Below are 16,906 nucleotides of genomic sequence, written 5' to 3' on the forward strand. Positions count from 1 at the left end.
ATATATAAGAATTGCTCGTTTAAAGGTATAAGATATATTATGAGTTTTTCCCTTAAAACGTCAGAAGAAACAATTTGTATATAACAGAAATGTATTTAATATTGGAAACAACCTCTACTTTTTATGTTCATATCAAATACTTTATTATAATGTTATGTCCTCACTGATTTTGACATTTTTGGCATCCATTAATTGATATGAATAAATAAGGCAACATTTCACCACGATACAATAAACATAAATAAACTTCTAGACATTAATAGGAATTAGCAAATTCAATAGTTTCTATTTAGGATTTTATAGGCTTAGTCATCGGCTACCTTATCTGAAAATCAGCCAGTCAATAAACAGTTATAGTTAATCTTATTCGTAAAATCCGTTATTTGCCAATCTAGTTTTTCCTAAAAAAGAATTTGCGAGGGAAATAATCGTAAAAACCGAATAGGGTCTGTACCGTTGGGAGTAACGTTTTCTAAATGCCTAATCGAATAATAGTTTTCTTAATTGTGTGGGTTTTGATAGACAATTATTATGCTTTCCACTAAGTTTACTTGTGCTTTTTACCGACGTCCCAAAATGAAGGAGGTTCTGAATTCTGCTTAATTTTTTTGGGATTGTTACCTCTTAAGTTACTCTTTGATTTTTCAACCGCTGGATGTTATTCTTTTGTTTTTGATATGAAATTGTTGTCATTTGGTCCCATTTTGAGAATTTTGAACGGTATTAGCCTTCCCACCTCCCTAGAGATTGTATTAATATTATTACTATAGTAGTATTATAAATGTTGTCTCTCTGTTTCACGCTTAAAACACTAAATCGATGAAATTCTGTTTAAAGCAAGCAATAAATACACAATCACAATGTACACGTACATGTCTTGTCTTTAGAATTCTTATAAATAAATAAATTCATGTAGTCAGATTAACACTAAAATGAGGCATTCAAAGCAAAAAGTTTTATACATAAAAATAATACAACTTTAGGAAGATACTGTAAAGAACAATTATTACAAATACACATAGCATTCTATCATTTTAGTTCCTACAATCAATCTATAATCCTCTGTAAGTATATAAATTGTACGATTTACACGAGAAATATATTTCGTCCCTAAAAAGAATAGCAGTTAATCGGACGTTCAACTTAGATTTCAAACCACTCGCCCTAAAATTTGCCTTTTACAGTTTAATACGGGCGCCTACACAACCTCCGGCCCGGAAACTTATTTATTGACTCAATATATTGAAAAGTATACGGCTGTTTTGAAAACTAATCATTTGAAAGTTTTTATTAACTCCGTATTAACCAAATTCACAGATTAATTATGATAAGAGTTAATTCTAGCTGTAATAGGAACTATAATTTCGATAGGTACCTATTTATTTACTTGCGCATTACATTTCTAAGAATGAGTACGGATATACATACATGTACTGTGTACAAGTTTTGAAGGTATAAAGAACGAACGTAAATAAAATTCAATAAAAATAATCTTATTTACATCCTTTAAGTGAACATTTACTTTTTTCCTTTTAGAAAACTATTAAATCTCTAATTATATTCTTAATGATCTCAAATGATAGTTAGATATCAGAGTGATTCTTGGGGCATGAAAAAAATAAATGCTATATAATTTTATAACTTTATGATACTCACAAATTAATGAAACATAAATTGTACGACTTCGTAAATAACTTGAAGATTAAAAAAAAATAATTCTGTACATTCTTATTTAATATTCATGCAGTGGTGTAAAATTTTTTACGACGCATTTAAATAAATTGCTTGTTTACATGCTTTATATAATGAATTTTTAGAAATAACATACATCGAATAAATCGTTATGAACTAAGGCACTAGCGACATCTGTTGATGAAGTGACAAATACTAAGCAATAATCAATTTATACGAAAGGCAGTAACCAGGCAGCAATCTAGAAACATATTATTAGCTCAGTACACACATGATTCGCAAGATGGCGCTATAGCAAAGTCAAAGTAATATTTATTTTTGTTAAATAGATAAAATAACACTTTATTTGTCAATTATCGACATTAATAGATATTTATGCTTTGGCTTTATAGTCTTTATAGGGATGGTAAAAATAATTACATAATTATTGAAAAGGTAATTTTGTATCTTATATACTTATCTATACATGTTGCATTTGATTAAAATATATAACCATAGATTTTATATTTATCCTCATATACTATTATTACATATTTTATTTTTTCTTTTTGATTACTTTCCATCAATATAAATACATTGTATGAGTTTTGAAAATTTTTATACCTATTTTACAAAATACAGTTACATTAATTATCAATTGTAATTCTGTGAAACGAATAAAAATGGCTGCATGCATTAATAACAGTCCTGAAATAAATCGATCTGAATACGAACAAACCACTTTATCGGGACCTTCCGTTCTCTTCTAATGGATCGATTTAATAGATACAGCGGGGCGATTGTTAGGACAATTAGAGCTCAAGTGGACTGGTGATAGTCGCTCGATAATTAGAAAGGGTGGAAGGGGTGCATGCATTATGTAGAAATCGATGGTTGGTGTTGGATACTGATTGCTGGATGGGCTAGTGCCGCAGAAATAGAAAAACTATGGAGTAGTTTTGTTAGGCTAAATGAAGATGGATCAGTGGAGTGGTTTGGTTTTGAATATCACGCTTTTATAAAGCAGATTATAGACTTTTTTAAACATGGTATGGTGGTATGACTACTCTGCTACTACTACTATGTATGCATGTGCGACTCGTTTCATCAGGCCATTACACATTAAATTTCTTAAAAATGGACCTCTTCTATTATTTCCATAAATACTCAGATCTTAAGTATTGAATAAGATAATATGATTTATAATTAAGGTGGATAAAAGCTAAGGTTTTTTAAAAAAGTATCGGTAACATGCCAGGACTTACTTTTGTTTTATTTTGATCTAGTGTCTTGTCTGGTGTTTACGATAACAACGTAATGGCGACTCTATGCCTTTTAAAAGCTGTTGTCGCGTCAATGTAGGGTGTTGGCCTTTAGCGACCCGTAATTTCTGTATAAGCATTGTTAGTCCTGAACATAATGTGAACAAATCGTTTTGATATTTGTATTTATAAACTTTCTCTTGTCTGCGACTCTGTCCACGTGATTCACGTATTGCTCGAGTATTTTACTTTGGCACGATTTATATTAAATATTTCAACACACTATGTATGTGTGATGTCATTTTGAGACATGTATTAGTTGTAGATAGTATATTGATGTCAAACAATATCACGGATATAAGCTTGTTTTTCTAAAGCTTATCTGTTATTCTCGTACATAATAATTCCAAGTTTTATTGAAATCCACTGAACTGTTTTGGCGTTTTAGTAACATCAATCCATCCAAACTGATAATTTAGGGATAATCATTAATTTCCAGCACATAAAAGCAGTGGTGGCTCAGTGGTGAGAACCTCGGACTTCAAAATCCATAAGTGGGGGTTCGAGACTAGGGCGAGCGTGAAGGAAATAAATTGATTTTGAAATTTATCTGCCCATGCTTATAATATCACGGATATATATGGATAACATAATCACTGCTTGAAACGGTGAAGGAAAACATTGTGAGGAATCCGGCATGTCCAAGAATCAAAAGTTCGACGACATGTGACATCTGCCAAACCGCACTTGGCCAGCGTGGTGGATTATGGCCTGAACCCTCATAAGAGCCTGTGTCCCAGCAGTGGGAACATATATATGGGCTGATGATGATGATGATCAAAACTTTTCTATTCATATGTATTCATATTAATAACTACTTTGAATTACTTTATATATCTCTTATATGTTTTAATTACCATAAATAAAATTGGATATTTAGGGATTAGGTAGTAAGCATATAATATAATAGCATTATTAATTGTTTTATAGTACCGAGACGATTACGTCGCACAATGTATTAAGCATGACTGAAAAAACCAAAAGCTATCAGCCATGACGTATAGACAGTAACATATTCGAAATCGTGTCGACCGCAGGCTTTGGCCGCTAAATATATTTAAAGAAGATACACTAATGTGATATTGAAACAACAATATTTGATGTTTAACCCTAATTATCTGTGCATAAATATTGATACACGAACTGTACGTAAATCGCGTTGAATTTAATTACAACGAACCAAATTCATGAGGTAAATGGATTAATGTAGTTTATTATGCAAACATTTAAATCATTTGCATGCACTAACGTAACATATCTATAGATTTAGTTGGATTTTGTTGGCTTTGACCGTAATTTAAAAGCAAAACAAGTTGTATTTTATTATATTAGTATGATGTAGAAGGCCCGTTCCCTTTACCTTAGCTTTTCCAGTCCTCTCCATTATTCCCTACATCAATCCTCTCCTTATCTCTTTTCAAGTAAAGTTTACAATCCATTTAAAACAAATAGGTAGTCTCTGTAAATGTTTATGGGCGGTGTAGATCGCTTACTACAATACTATTAGGCGACCCACCCGCCCCTTTGCCCACTAGGTATCTCATAAAAAAACTATTTTTGTGTTTATAACCATTAACTTATTATGTTGATTTTAAGAACAGTGACGGTTCTCTACTGATCTCTATAATGCTATATTGTAACAGGAATAAATACATAAAGAACTACAAATATCGATATATTGAAGTAAATTGGTGTTATTGTAAATTTATTTGTATGTGCATTCAATATTCACCAAATCCTTTATAGAGCTGTACGAATGTTATTTGTTTTTATAGGGAACTTATGAATAATTGATGGGTACTCAGAATTAATTTAGTCAAACCGTCGTTGTGGTACAAAGTTATAGTGACATTAAGAGAGAATCTAGATTTTTCGAATCTAGGTTGCGAAAATTAACGAAAAATACGTGTCTGTACAAAGTCATGTAATAGTTTTCAGAGATTATAAACACTTGGGGCGTCACTGATGAATATTATGGATGTCACAGCATGTGTCATCCACAATCAGTACTTAGGCTACATACAGTTTGATTTAGGTACTCGTAGTTAGCTTTACTCTATATATGAGTCATTAGACTTAATATGTAAAATGAAATTGTTTTTCTTGATTGCCATCAACATTTATTTATTAAGCAAACATTGGTTTTACCTACAAAAATATGTGACCAATAACCATCACGTCGTTCTGAACGTGTATTACATAATCACTATATATTATACATATATTACTTATGAAAGTATTGAATTGTAATACACTTTTGTGTTAGTTTAATTACTTATTATAATTACTTATCACATATCATATTTACGTTCTTCTATTTTAGAAGTGGCAGCAAAAAATAAAACATTTTATGAAGTAAACGAAACAGATTAAGAATTTCCCGCGTCGGGAAATGTCAGACTGGATGCAAAGCGATCCCTTCGTCAACAGAGGAAATTCGCTGTGATGGTATGAATCGCGACAAATTACCGCCTCTGTCGATAATCTTCAGGTGAGATAAATAAATATTTGTAGAAAGGGATATTTATCATTGCTACGATTTTTTTTACGTTTGAGACATGAATTAGTTGTAGATAGTAAGGGTTAAATTCTAAAAATATTTTTATAATTTTGATGGCTTAAAGATAAACATATTACGCATTTCCTATGTCACTTCAATCTAATATACTAACGCGTTGCGTTGCGTTAGTTTTTGAAATGACATTCTTTCCATAGTACCCATTATATATAATTATACTAATATTATAAATGCGCAAGTTTGCAAGGATGTGTGTGTGTATGTTTGTTTCCCTTTCACGCAAAAACTACTCAACCGATTGCAATGAAATTTGGTACGTAGACAGCTGGACAACGGAAATAACATATAGGCTTTTTATCCCGATATTCCTACGGGATACGGACTTACGCGGGTGAAGTCGCGGGGCGCAGCTAGTTATATATATTAAGGACAAAATTTAAAACCTAAAACTTTTTAATGTTCTCATTCTCTAAGTTTAAAATGTTATGTATCACGATTGACATATGTCCTGATATACTTAAATAACAAAGGCCCCAAATCCTTTGTCCTGAACGGGGTCGTACCAGCCGGCATACTCCGCTACGCTACCTATCTATTAGAGCTATAGCAATAACTTTCATAGAACTTATAGTTAATCCTTATTTTCTAATGAAAATTCAGCCTAAGTTTTAATGAAACGTAATTACCATATAAGTAAACGGCCTGAAACAAATTTTCTATATTGGTTTCTTTAGTTTTTTTGTTTTTTTTTTTTTTTATGGCAGAGCAAGCAAAGGAGCAGGTGGGCCACCTGATGTTAAGTGGTCACCACCGCCCATAAACACTTGCAACACTAGAGTTACAAGTGCTTTGCCGGCCTTTCAGGGACATATACGCTCTTTTCTTGAAGGCCCCAATTTTATCTCTCTGTTAAAATGTCAATAATTGTTTTCTTAATGAATCATATATTTTATTTTATGCTTTTAACACGATGTTATATATTTAATGCTATTAGTTATTTTGCTCTTTTCGCTTTATCTCCTAAACTAGCAATCCTATAGATAAATTGATTTGTCACATTGCAATGCTAACAACTTTGTTTTTATTGAATACTCTAAAAATAAGTTAAAATCATAAAATGACGACAAACCAATCTTATAGAGATAAACGATAATTTTCACTATAACTTTGATGCATACACACATAACATTTGATGATAATCTAAAGCATTAAAAAAGTGAACTCCTTCTAACGAATTTATACCATTACTAGCATACCCGGCCACGCGTTGCTGTGGCTGAGTAATAATTAAAAATATTAAGATAATAAATTAGGGGGAAAATTAATCGAAATAGAAACTATCCTATATCTTAAGTTGGACCAAATTACACATAAAATGCCAAATTTCATCAAAATCGGTTGAGTTGGTGAAGAATTCATTGAGAACATACATCATGACACTGGATTTTTATATATTAAGATATTTCAATAATAATTTCAGTCACTATGGGCTGCGGTTCATCTGCTCACGTGGTAGCTCCAGCACCAGAGAATGGGCACAAGATGACTAACGGTCAGAATGGACATAATGATAGGGCTCCACATGACGATGGTCTCCCCACCGTGGTGTTACCAGACACACCGGTGAAGTCTAAACCACGTAAGGATGTAAATCAACTTAGATTAATACATATTAAAAGCAGTAATACATTTTTAAAGCAGGCAGCACTTTGTCACGATTCATAAACAAAAATAGAAATGTTTTTTTAACAAGTTAACGTTTCATCATCAGCCCATATATGTTCCCACTGCTGGGACACAGGCCTCCTATGAGGGTTCAGGCCATAATCCACCACGCTGGCCAAGTGCGGGTTGGCAGATGTCACATGTCGTCGAACTTTTGATTCTCGGACATGCCGGTTTCCTCACGATGTTTTCCTTCACCGTTTTAAGCAGTGGTGATGTTATCTACATGCGCAGATAAATTGAAAAATCAATTTATTTCTTGCACGCTCGCCCGGTCTCGAACCCCGACTTATCGATTTTGAAGTCCGAGGTTCTCACCACTGAGCCACCACTGCTTAGTTAACGTTTATAAATTAAGAACTGCTACAATAAACTGTTTTTTACTAAAATATCAAATTTGTGCCTATAACTATCGACTTATAGCATAAGCAACAGTGTCTCTAAAAAATCACAAAACTTGTAGTAAGATGTATTTTAGTTCAATCTTAAATTTCCAATACACTTAAATTTATTTGCCGTTTTCCTCATAACCAACTTGTTCACCAGTAGCAATGGTGATGTGGATAATGTGCAGATAAAATGTAAAATCCATTTTTGCACGCTTCTCTAGTCTTCGAAATCTCCACCGTTATTGTCGAAGTCCGAGGTCCTAACCACAAACGCTCCCATATAATATATGTCTATACAAAATAATTTTACAATTCCCTACTGTCTTTCCAGCAATTGCATTCGAGATCCCTCTCGAGGAGTTCAACAGCAGCCATCGGCCGACGTCCCCGCCCGCCCACTTGCAGCGGCTACTGCATCAGCAAAGTGCGGAGATCAGCCTGCCGGATATAGAGGGGAAACTAGCTGAGGCTGAACAGAGAAGACAGGCTGTTAGTTGCCTGTTTATCGTACCTTTATTGATTTGGAAATTATTATCAAAAAACTACAAAAAAGGGAGAGGTTCTAAATTCGATTGTATTTTTGTTTATACTCCATAACCCTGCGTGTTCAAACTATTGGAGTGCTTCTTTTCGTGTTTGGTAGGAAATTTATGTCGTTTGGTCACATTTTAGAATTATAAAAATAAAATGAACGTGCAATGCCAAGATTAATTTTAAGACTCAAAATCACAACGCAAAACATTTTATTTCAGATATTGCAACAACGAGCTGCATCTGCTCAGAAAAAATCACAGAAAATTGCTAAGAATCTTCAAGATACCATGATCTTGAATAAAATACACGTGAGTATATTAAGTCTAACAAAATATTCAAGATATCAACTGAATATTCATGGAACCATTAGGTATTATAGATTGAACAATGTGGAATTATCGTTATTGTCTATCTATTGATTATTCAATACACGCATACAGAACAATGTACCTATGATATATGCAACAGAAGGATACAGAGTGTAGCGTAATGAATGGATAGTACCTGCGAAGAGCGAAAATATACTTATGATGTGCTTTTGAATATTCTATCATGTCCAGGAGCAGAAGCACTGTTAAAAAAGTGCAATTCTAATTTCGTTAGCTTTGCGATTTTTTTTTCGGAAGTTTAGGACAAAAGAATGGCCCGAGTGCTAGAATAACAATAAACGTAACAACAGATTTAAAAAATCCTTCATTCGAAGTTACCAGAGAAGAGTGTAACTTTTTAAAATTTTCGAATATTTCGAAAACCAAGGAATATTTATTTATCATAAATATTTATTTACTTAAATACATTAGATATAGGTTTTTTCTGTAACACGTGTGCGTCCATATCATCCATTCATTAAGCCATCCCTGTAGAAATAGATAAGCATACACGAGCTATATCGATTTTACTGAAAACTTTTATAAAAATTGCAAAATTCCTAAATTCCTGTTTTTAAACAATTTAATTACAATTTTCAACGATATAGAGGGATGAGGTTATCTATATTCTCCTAAATATTGCAGACTCTACATTATAAAAAGTGAATCTTATAATTCGGATTAGTAAAATATAAGAATATAAGAAATTAATATAAAATTGACACATATTTCCCTAATATTCTTAAGGTTTTCATACAACTTTCAGGACTTTGAGGAAGCGAAGCACAACACACTCATCGTACCATCAGATCCAGGACTTGAAGACAAAAATATCTGATAATACAAATACAATAATAAAACAAAAAGAAAAGAAAAACTAAATTATTTCACAATTTAAGATACCTTTCAGTTATGTTCCTGTTAGCCTATTAAGTCAGTTAAAAGTGTACATAATGTTTGTAATTTATAGATATTATATATTAATAATATGAAATTAAAGACTTTTAACGGATTCTCAACGCGATTTATTATATTTTATCTTGACCTTAAAAGTCTTCAATTTCTATAACACTCGCGTAAAATAAAATACAAGAATAAACGTTTCGAGCCGATTGATCTTTCATGTGAATATGCGCTATTTACTTTGTAATAAAATATTGCATTTTTTTTTCAAAATACTTTATTACTCGTACTCAGTAAGTTCCAATTGGTAGATACCATAAATTTACATATGTCGTTTTGTTAATTTTTTATATATTTGAAACGAAATCCTATATGTTGCAGTAATAATATTTTAGGTCATAATTTTGATTGTTTTTTAATTAGAAATGAACGACAGTATTATATTAGAATATAAGGGAAGTGCCTTTTGAATATACTTTTAATAAAGTACCTATTTCTAAGTACCAGTATACAGGCATTGCATATATGCACAACACGTTTTACTATAATTAGTAAAAATATGTCTAAATATTATAATAAATATTTTTTTTCATCTTGCATAAATTAGCACACTTAACACATAAATAGTTTATTGAGATTTGTGATAATTAGAATATAAATTGTAAGTATGAAAACTATGAATTATAAATATTTATAAAGTTCTTTAAACTGTTTTCAATTTCGATTTAAATATTTTTAAAATCCCCGACGTGAAAACAGTGTCTATGTCTATTTGTGGACCGTAGCTCGCAGGCCGATGACCTAAATAGGTTCCAGTTTTTTTAATAGTTCAAATTTCTTACTGTATAGCTATATAGCTTTATGGTACGACCTACATGGGCTTAGGATAAATATGTGCGGTAAGGACACCAGGATAAACATTCAAGCTTAATATTTCAAATTAGTTTTGAAACTGTTATCTTAAACGAGGGGCCAGGTCTAACAGCTTCATCGCTATTCGTTGTTAAATACATTTTAAAGGCAAAAAACTGAAATATCTGCAATATTGTTAAACACTTGAAATTAATTAAAAAAATAAAGCTAGGTACAATTCATTATTCAGAATTATATGCATATTCAAACATGATAACTCATTATTTACATCGACGTTCGGTTAGAGGCATAGTAACGTTTTTGAGTAACTATTTTAAGATGTTTTATTTCTATAGAATACACAAAATATATAAAAATAATGTAAGTTCTATTGTTTATTCTATTTGTTGTGTTTAAAAAATACATTCTATAATTCGATAAATAATTCAACTTTCAATAGCAACGACCTTTGTATCCATCGGCGCGTATAAAATATTCCACAATCGTACAAAAATGTACCGACTAATTATAAAATATAAGACCTACGATTATTAAATACTATTTGCATATATATCATAATTAATATTAATTACTCTATCGTGCATTTATTCCGTTATCATTAAATCTGAAATTAGAACGATATTTTAATTCAAGCGATTTTGATTTATATGATAACGCTGGCAACTTCATCTATAAAATAATAAGTAAAGAAAATCTACATATATTAGATAAAACACAAAGGTGACTTGATTTGACCTAAATATATATATCCTTTTCACCCGACCCACCTCATTCCTTTATGTTCAATCATTTCCTTACCTCTTAAAAGCGGGCAGCGCATTTGCAGAGGCACTATGTATGTTTTTGGGCTTTGATGATCGCTTATCATCAGGCGAAATACCAGCTCAGTTGCTCGCTATGGCATAAAAAAACTATACATACCACAGAATAATATGTTACATTAAAAAATTTATACCAAAATAAGGTCGTAGTCCTTATAATGGTATGTTTATTTATTTGTGCCCCCTTTTTAACAATATAAAGCCAAGTTATCGGTAAATCTACACAAGTATACAACATGGTTGTCACACTTAATTCCTACACAGTATAAAATATTTGTATCTATTTATTATCTTCTATTCTTCTGAATAAACAACGACGTACTATTAAAGAGTATTAATTACGAATGAATCATTTTCGATATCATTGTTGTTTGGCAACAACTAGCAATTACATATCAAATTTTCATCATAAATTCTCAATGTTGATTTCAAATTTTATTGGTGCTAAGTAATTGTTTTTCAATATCCTGTAGCTGTATAAAAAGGTGTATTTTAGACCATCCATTTACAGGATACATACATATCTGGTGAATTTTAATATGAATGGCTGAATGAAGGAATCAATATAATATAACTTATTGTGTTTGGAATATACAGATAACTGTGGTGTTTTTAAATATTTGAATATGAAATATTTCAAGATATGAAGAGAAAATTAATGTTTGTTTGTATTAGGCCCATATCCAATTAATGTATCCTAATTCTCCATAGCAACTTCTAGAAATTTTATACCGCAAGTAAAACAGTAAATCCATACTACCATTTGGATTGAAAATATTTGATAGTACATGTTTTTTTATCAATTTTTAATAACGCAAATAAAGGTCTCTGAGGAACTCTACTAGGAAGCTACTATATAAAAAAAGATAAATAATGAACGTTTAGCTAATGAATGAAAAGGGATGTATGCATTCTAGATGTTAAAAGGATGTACAATATTTTTTTCCGTTGACGTGTTGCAAACGATTGCGTATTTTAATTGACTGCGCACTCAATTATATCGGATTTTTGGCAGGAAACTGTTCGCCTATATATATGATAATTGTTGCAGTAATCGGCACACTTCGTCTGCAGAACTGAAGTAAAATGAACTCATTACTCACTGTAAGTAAGACTTATATTTGTGACTACATTGTGGAAGCTTGCCTAGTCTTTTAAGTGGATAAAAAGAGGATTTGTGGACAAAACTATTTGGGCATTATACTATATTACAATTGTCTGTCTGTTTGAGTTTGTTTTAGAATTATTGGCGCTTTAAGTATTACATATGTTTTTAAAATATTTTTCAGTTCGCCCTCCTTTTGGCCGTCGCTGCCACCGCGCACAGCTACGGATATGGAGGACATGGTAATGGCCTAAAATTTAGCTTGAAAAAATAATGTTAATATTATAATTAAGTTAGCGTTTATAAAAAAATATTGGAGGTATAAATTGTCTGTGCTAAAGATAAGTAGGTACAATAAAAAAACAGATCTTAAAAAGCATGTATTATTCACAGGACTATCGACTTCGATCATAAGCACACCCATAATTGCTGCTCCAGCTTACTCCACCGCTAACGTGTACAGGGCCGCCCCTATCCCTGTGGTCCGTACAGTTTACACCCCAGTCTCCGTCCCCGTTGTAAGGACCGTCCCCGTTGTGAGGACCGTACCCATTGTGAGCACTGTGCCAGTGATTCGTAGCTACTCCAGCTACGGCGGCTACGGCGGCTACGGACATGGTCTCGGCTACGGTCATGGCTACGGCTATGGTCATGGCTATGGCTACCACTAAATGACAGTCGTCAGACGAAGTTGATGACTTTTACTCCTTCTGCTCTTTGATTCGAATAAATTTTATTCAATCATTCAATTTGTTTTCTTATCAAAATAGATTTTATAATACTATCAAAAGCATTTTCCATTGAATTTGCTATTTTGATCCTAGTCTCCTCTTGTGTTTGTATGCTTAAATTTCTAACTCACCTAAAATAAGGATTCAAAACATTGTCATAAAACTTATAGTTTGAAATCTCAGAAAAAACGGAGGAAGAATCAATAATTGTTTTTTTTACATTATGTTGTAAATAGAATTTTATTCCAAACTAATATTCTAAATTCCTATATAAGAAAGAATAAATAAATGTTTCAAATTGTCTATTTTTATATAAATTTAATATCAGTATAAATGTAATTTTAATTACAATTTGTAAATAAGCTAGGAAATTAAACACAAATGACAACTCTTATATTTTCATGTATCCTTATTTTACATGCAATTCCAAACGCAAGTACAAACTAAAATCACAAGAATGTTTTAAAATAAAAATCAACTGAATATCTCGACGCTCGCTCTGCTGATTGGACTGGCGTCGAGTACGACGAGGAATTTCTACTTATTTATAGTAATAAAACGTAGGAACTGCATTTACACATGTATTTGTCACTAGACGCTCGACCCGGCTCTGCCAGGATATCAAGATTCCTGCTTAATCCCAAGGGAGAATTTAATCGAGATAAAAAGTATCCTATCACCCAAGTCAGCTGCAGCAGCATACCCTGTCTTCTGTATACAAAATTTCATTAAAATTTGTTCAGCAGTTTCCGCGTGACTGACGGACAAACATCCAAATAAATAAACCGTCACATTTATTATTTTAGTGTGATTATCCTCCATGCTGTGTACATAAAATACTAATATTATAAAGGCGAAAGTCTGTTTGTCTGTCTGTATGTTACGCTTTCATGCCTGAAATTAAACACCGATTTTATATTTATGGCCTTACGCGGGCAACTGAGCTGGTGGCTCGCCTGATGGTAAGCTATCACCACCGCTCATGAACATTCGCAGAGGTAATGCCCTTGCGAATGCGATACCTGCTTTTAAACAGAAAGAGATAAGAGAAAGTATTGATGATTGGAAAGAAGGGCGAGGAAAAGGAAACGGGCCTCCGGCTATCTTCGATAGGTTCTTGATAGGAATCTAGATTTTGTCCTTACACTCGTTTAATTATAGAGTTTTTTTTTCATTAATTATAACTTTGAAGTTTGTAATAACAACGATAATTTGTTATTCATTCGAATCTCTTTCTAAACTCCAGACTAACATTCACAATCAAAACAAGGTCTGCTTTTCAAGTACAAACAATTGTTACCGTATAATATATAATGTGATTTGAAGAAATATGTAAATATTGTAAAAGAGAAAGCTACTTTGATTTAAAATCTGCGATGACAGTTTTTTTCCACGGATGAATCCATAGGTCTGGTTCTCACACTTGTTCTCTTTTGCGTGCTTATTTGTTCAGCTCCGAATAAAACTAGAAACATACACCTATAGTGTATGTGTAGTTTTATTCTGAAACGAATGGGTTGATATAGTTGTAAATATCTTAACTAATCAAATGTAATACATATTAACACTGTTGGAATCAGGAATGCAATATTATCGTCTTACCTTTATTCTAATTTACACAGCGCCTTAGAGAATCGAGTAACCAAAAATACGCACCTCGTATTTGCTAAATAGAATTGCATGACGGGTTAAAAATGGTAGTTCAAATAGCTCCTCTCCATTCAAAAATAAATTGCTTCTTATCAATATTTAAAATACAGTCAAACTCTCAAATATGATATGATATATGATATATAAACTAATTGTTTTTGTCCTTTACGGTTATAAGAGTATTTTTTGTTTTATAAAAAAAGTAAGATTATTTTTTGTAATAATAATTACATCATCATCTAAAAGGAAAATATGTCTATTATAAGGCCATAATTATTTATATTTAATCATAAATTTTAATTTTATTTTATTTCTATGTATTGTTGTTTTACACACTGTATTATTTTTTCAACCAATTAACTTATTTGTTTTGTAATAATTTCGTTTTATATGGAATGTAGATGTGGATTAGAATTCGTATAACGTATTATTACTGCCTGTTATTTCTATTCTAAAATAGTTGACTATCCATCTATGTATCATACGTGTTAAATCTGTATTCTCTTTAATATAGATTGAACCTTATTTACGGAGTATTTCCTGTAATAAAAACAAACTTGAAGGCAAAAGCATTTATTGTGTGTAGTTAGCATATGGAAAAATGAATTATCCTACGTGCAGCGAAAAGTTTCTAAAGTGCAGTGTGTCGGAAGGATAATTCTAAACTCTAAATTATAATATAGATAACTGCTAATTATCAACTGCTAAAATGAAACCTGTCTTAAAAAAAAGTATGAACATATTCTGTAAAACGCTGAAAATCGACATTTTTGACTGAAAGATCGTGAAATAAACCAACATTTACATATGCAGTATTATTACGTTCGTGTGTTATACGAAAACAGAACCTCTGGCCTTATAAGATAAATGTATTTCGCTACCCACTATGTTTTTTCCGGTAAGTGAAGGGAAGCCAAATTGCTTTAGCCTACATTACGCGCACTGTAAACAATCCTTTTTCATTGTTTCACGTAACACCGACTTTTTAAATGGCATGCAATATTTCTTACATTGCATATCTTTGAACGAAACAACTGGAAAACATTTTTCCATTCATAGTTTAATTTTTTGTATCTCTCTGCATTAGCTCTTGCTATAAACAGATGGCTAGCGAAAACAACTCGCAGTGTAACGAGATCGACAATTCTATACATTTTTTACTTCACATGACTCACAAATACTTGATAGATAAGTTGTTCATCAATGCGAACATAGCCTTAATAATATTTAGACGGAAACACTAATAAAGGCAAGCAATTCTGGAGGTTATAATGCTCAATTCAAGCGTTGGTGACGTAAGGTGCAACAGATTACCAACACGCAGCCAATTGTGGGATTTTCGGCAGGAAACTATTTGCGTATATATACATGATACTTGTAACAGTAATCAACACACTTCGTCTGTTGAATTGAAGTACAATGAACACCTACATAACCGTAAGTAGACTAATCGCTTTATTTTTTATGTATTTGATCATTTTGAGCGTCCAGAAGTTAATGTTAATGTAATATATGATTAATTATATCTTCTGGTATATTCGAAATATTATTTTCTTTCTATAGCACTAGTTGAGACCATAATTTAATTGATAAAAATCATTTCAGAAATCTTATCATTACTTTTACTATTATTACTTATTACTTTTTTCGTACCTATAAACATCACTTATTTCATAGAGCCGTATTGATTTTGTATACTTCGTTAGCAAATAACAATAATGTTACGTAATTTTGTAATCGACTGCTTTTAAATTATTTCACATTGTTCTTGATTTTAAACGTGACAATTATAGCTAACTATGGTCTGTAGTTAACCGCGCTCGTCATTTTACAAATAGCAGGGCTATTTGGAACGTGGCTTTGAAAATAATTTCAATTTATTCGAATAAAACAGTGCAGATTAACTGAAGCCACAGATAAATTATAACATTAATATTCAAAAATTATAAGTTCTTTACATTTTTCGCATATAACTGTAATAAAAAAATATATAGACTTTAAAATGGTTTAGTTGGAACTAGATATAAGAAGTTGATCAACAAATATATAATTTTCACATTTTGTACTGTGTGTATTTGTTTATTTCATTGTTTAATTTGCGTTTGTTATTTGCAGTTTGCCCTCCTTTTGGCCGTCGCTGCCACCGCGCACGCCTCGGGATATGGCTATGGTGGCTATGGTGGGTATGGAGGCTATGGAGGCTATGGAGGCTATGGAGGCTATGGAGGCTATGGAGGCTATGGGGGCTACGGTCACGGTTAGTATCTTTTACACCTAAGAGATTTAGTGCCTAAAA

The 16,906-nt window shown here is 31.9% G+C and overlaps 2 protein-coding genes across 5 annotated transcripts in view; both read left to right on the top strand.

Moving 5' to 3' along the window:
- The first annotated feature begins 4,004 nt into the window (after positions 1-4,004).
- Positions 4,005-9,561, top strand: LOC119833875. 4 transcript variants are annotated; one of them, XM_038358089.1, is made up of 6 exons: positions 4,005-4,185; positions 5,317-5,484; positions 6,992-7,150; positions 7,957-8,114; positions 8,378-8,467; positions 9,294-9,561. In XM_038358089.1, exons 3-6 carry the CDS (start codon positions 6,997-6,999, stop codon positions 9,363-9,365), a joined length of 474 nt encoding a protein of 157 aa, XP_038214017.1. In that variant the 5' UTR covers positions 4,005-4,185; positions 5,317-5,484; positions 6,992-6,996; the 3' UTR covers positions 9,366-9,561. The 4 variants fall into 4 exon arrangements, with proteins under 4 accessions (XP_038214017.1, XP_038214013.1, XP_038214015.1 ...); XM_038358085.1 differs by lacking the exon at positions 9,294-9,561 and having other exon boundaries at positions 8,378-8,982; XM_038358087.1 differs by lacking the exons at positions 4,005-4,185; positions 9,294-9,561 and having other exon boundaries at positions 5,250-5,484; positions 8,378-8,982.
- Positions 9,562-12,067: 2,506 nt separating this feature from the next.
- The window catches only part of LOC119834130 (cuticle protein 64-like), a 6,361-nt gene continuing 1,522 nt past the window's right edge, over positions 12,068-16,906 (top strand). Inside the window, exons 1-4 of the mRNA XM_038358423.1 lie at positions 12,068-12,228; positions 12,414-12,471; positions 12,623-12,854; positions 16,767-16,863. Of these exons, the coding sequence (XP_038214351.1) occupies positions 12,211-12,228; positions 12,414-12,471; positions 12,623-12,854; positions 16,767-16,863 (405 nt within the window). The 5' untranslated portion in view covers positions 12,068-12,210. The remainder of the gene's footprint in view (positions 12,229-12,413; positions 12,472-12,622; positions 12,855-16,766; positions 16,864-16,906) is intronic.

The sequence above is a fragment of the Zerene cesonia genome, chromosome 18 (genome assembly GCF_012273895.1).
Source record: "Zerene cesonia ecotype Mississippi chromosome 18, Zerene_cesonia_1.1, whole genome shotgun sequence".
NCBI classification, from domain to species: Eukaryota; Metazoa; Arthropoda; class Insecta; order Lepidoptera; family Pieridae; genus Zerene; species Zerene cesonia.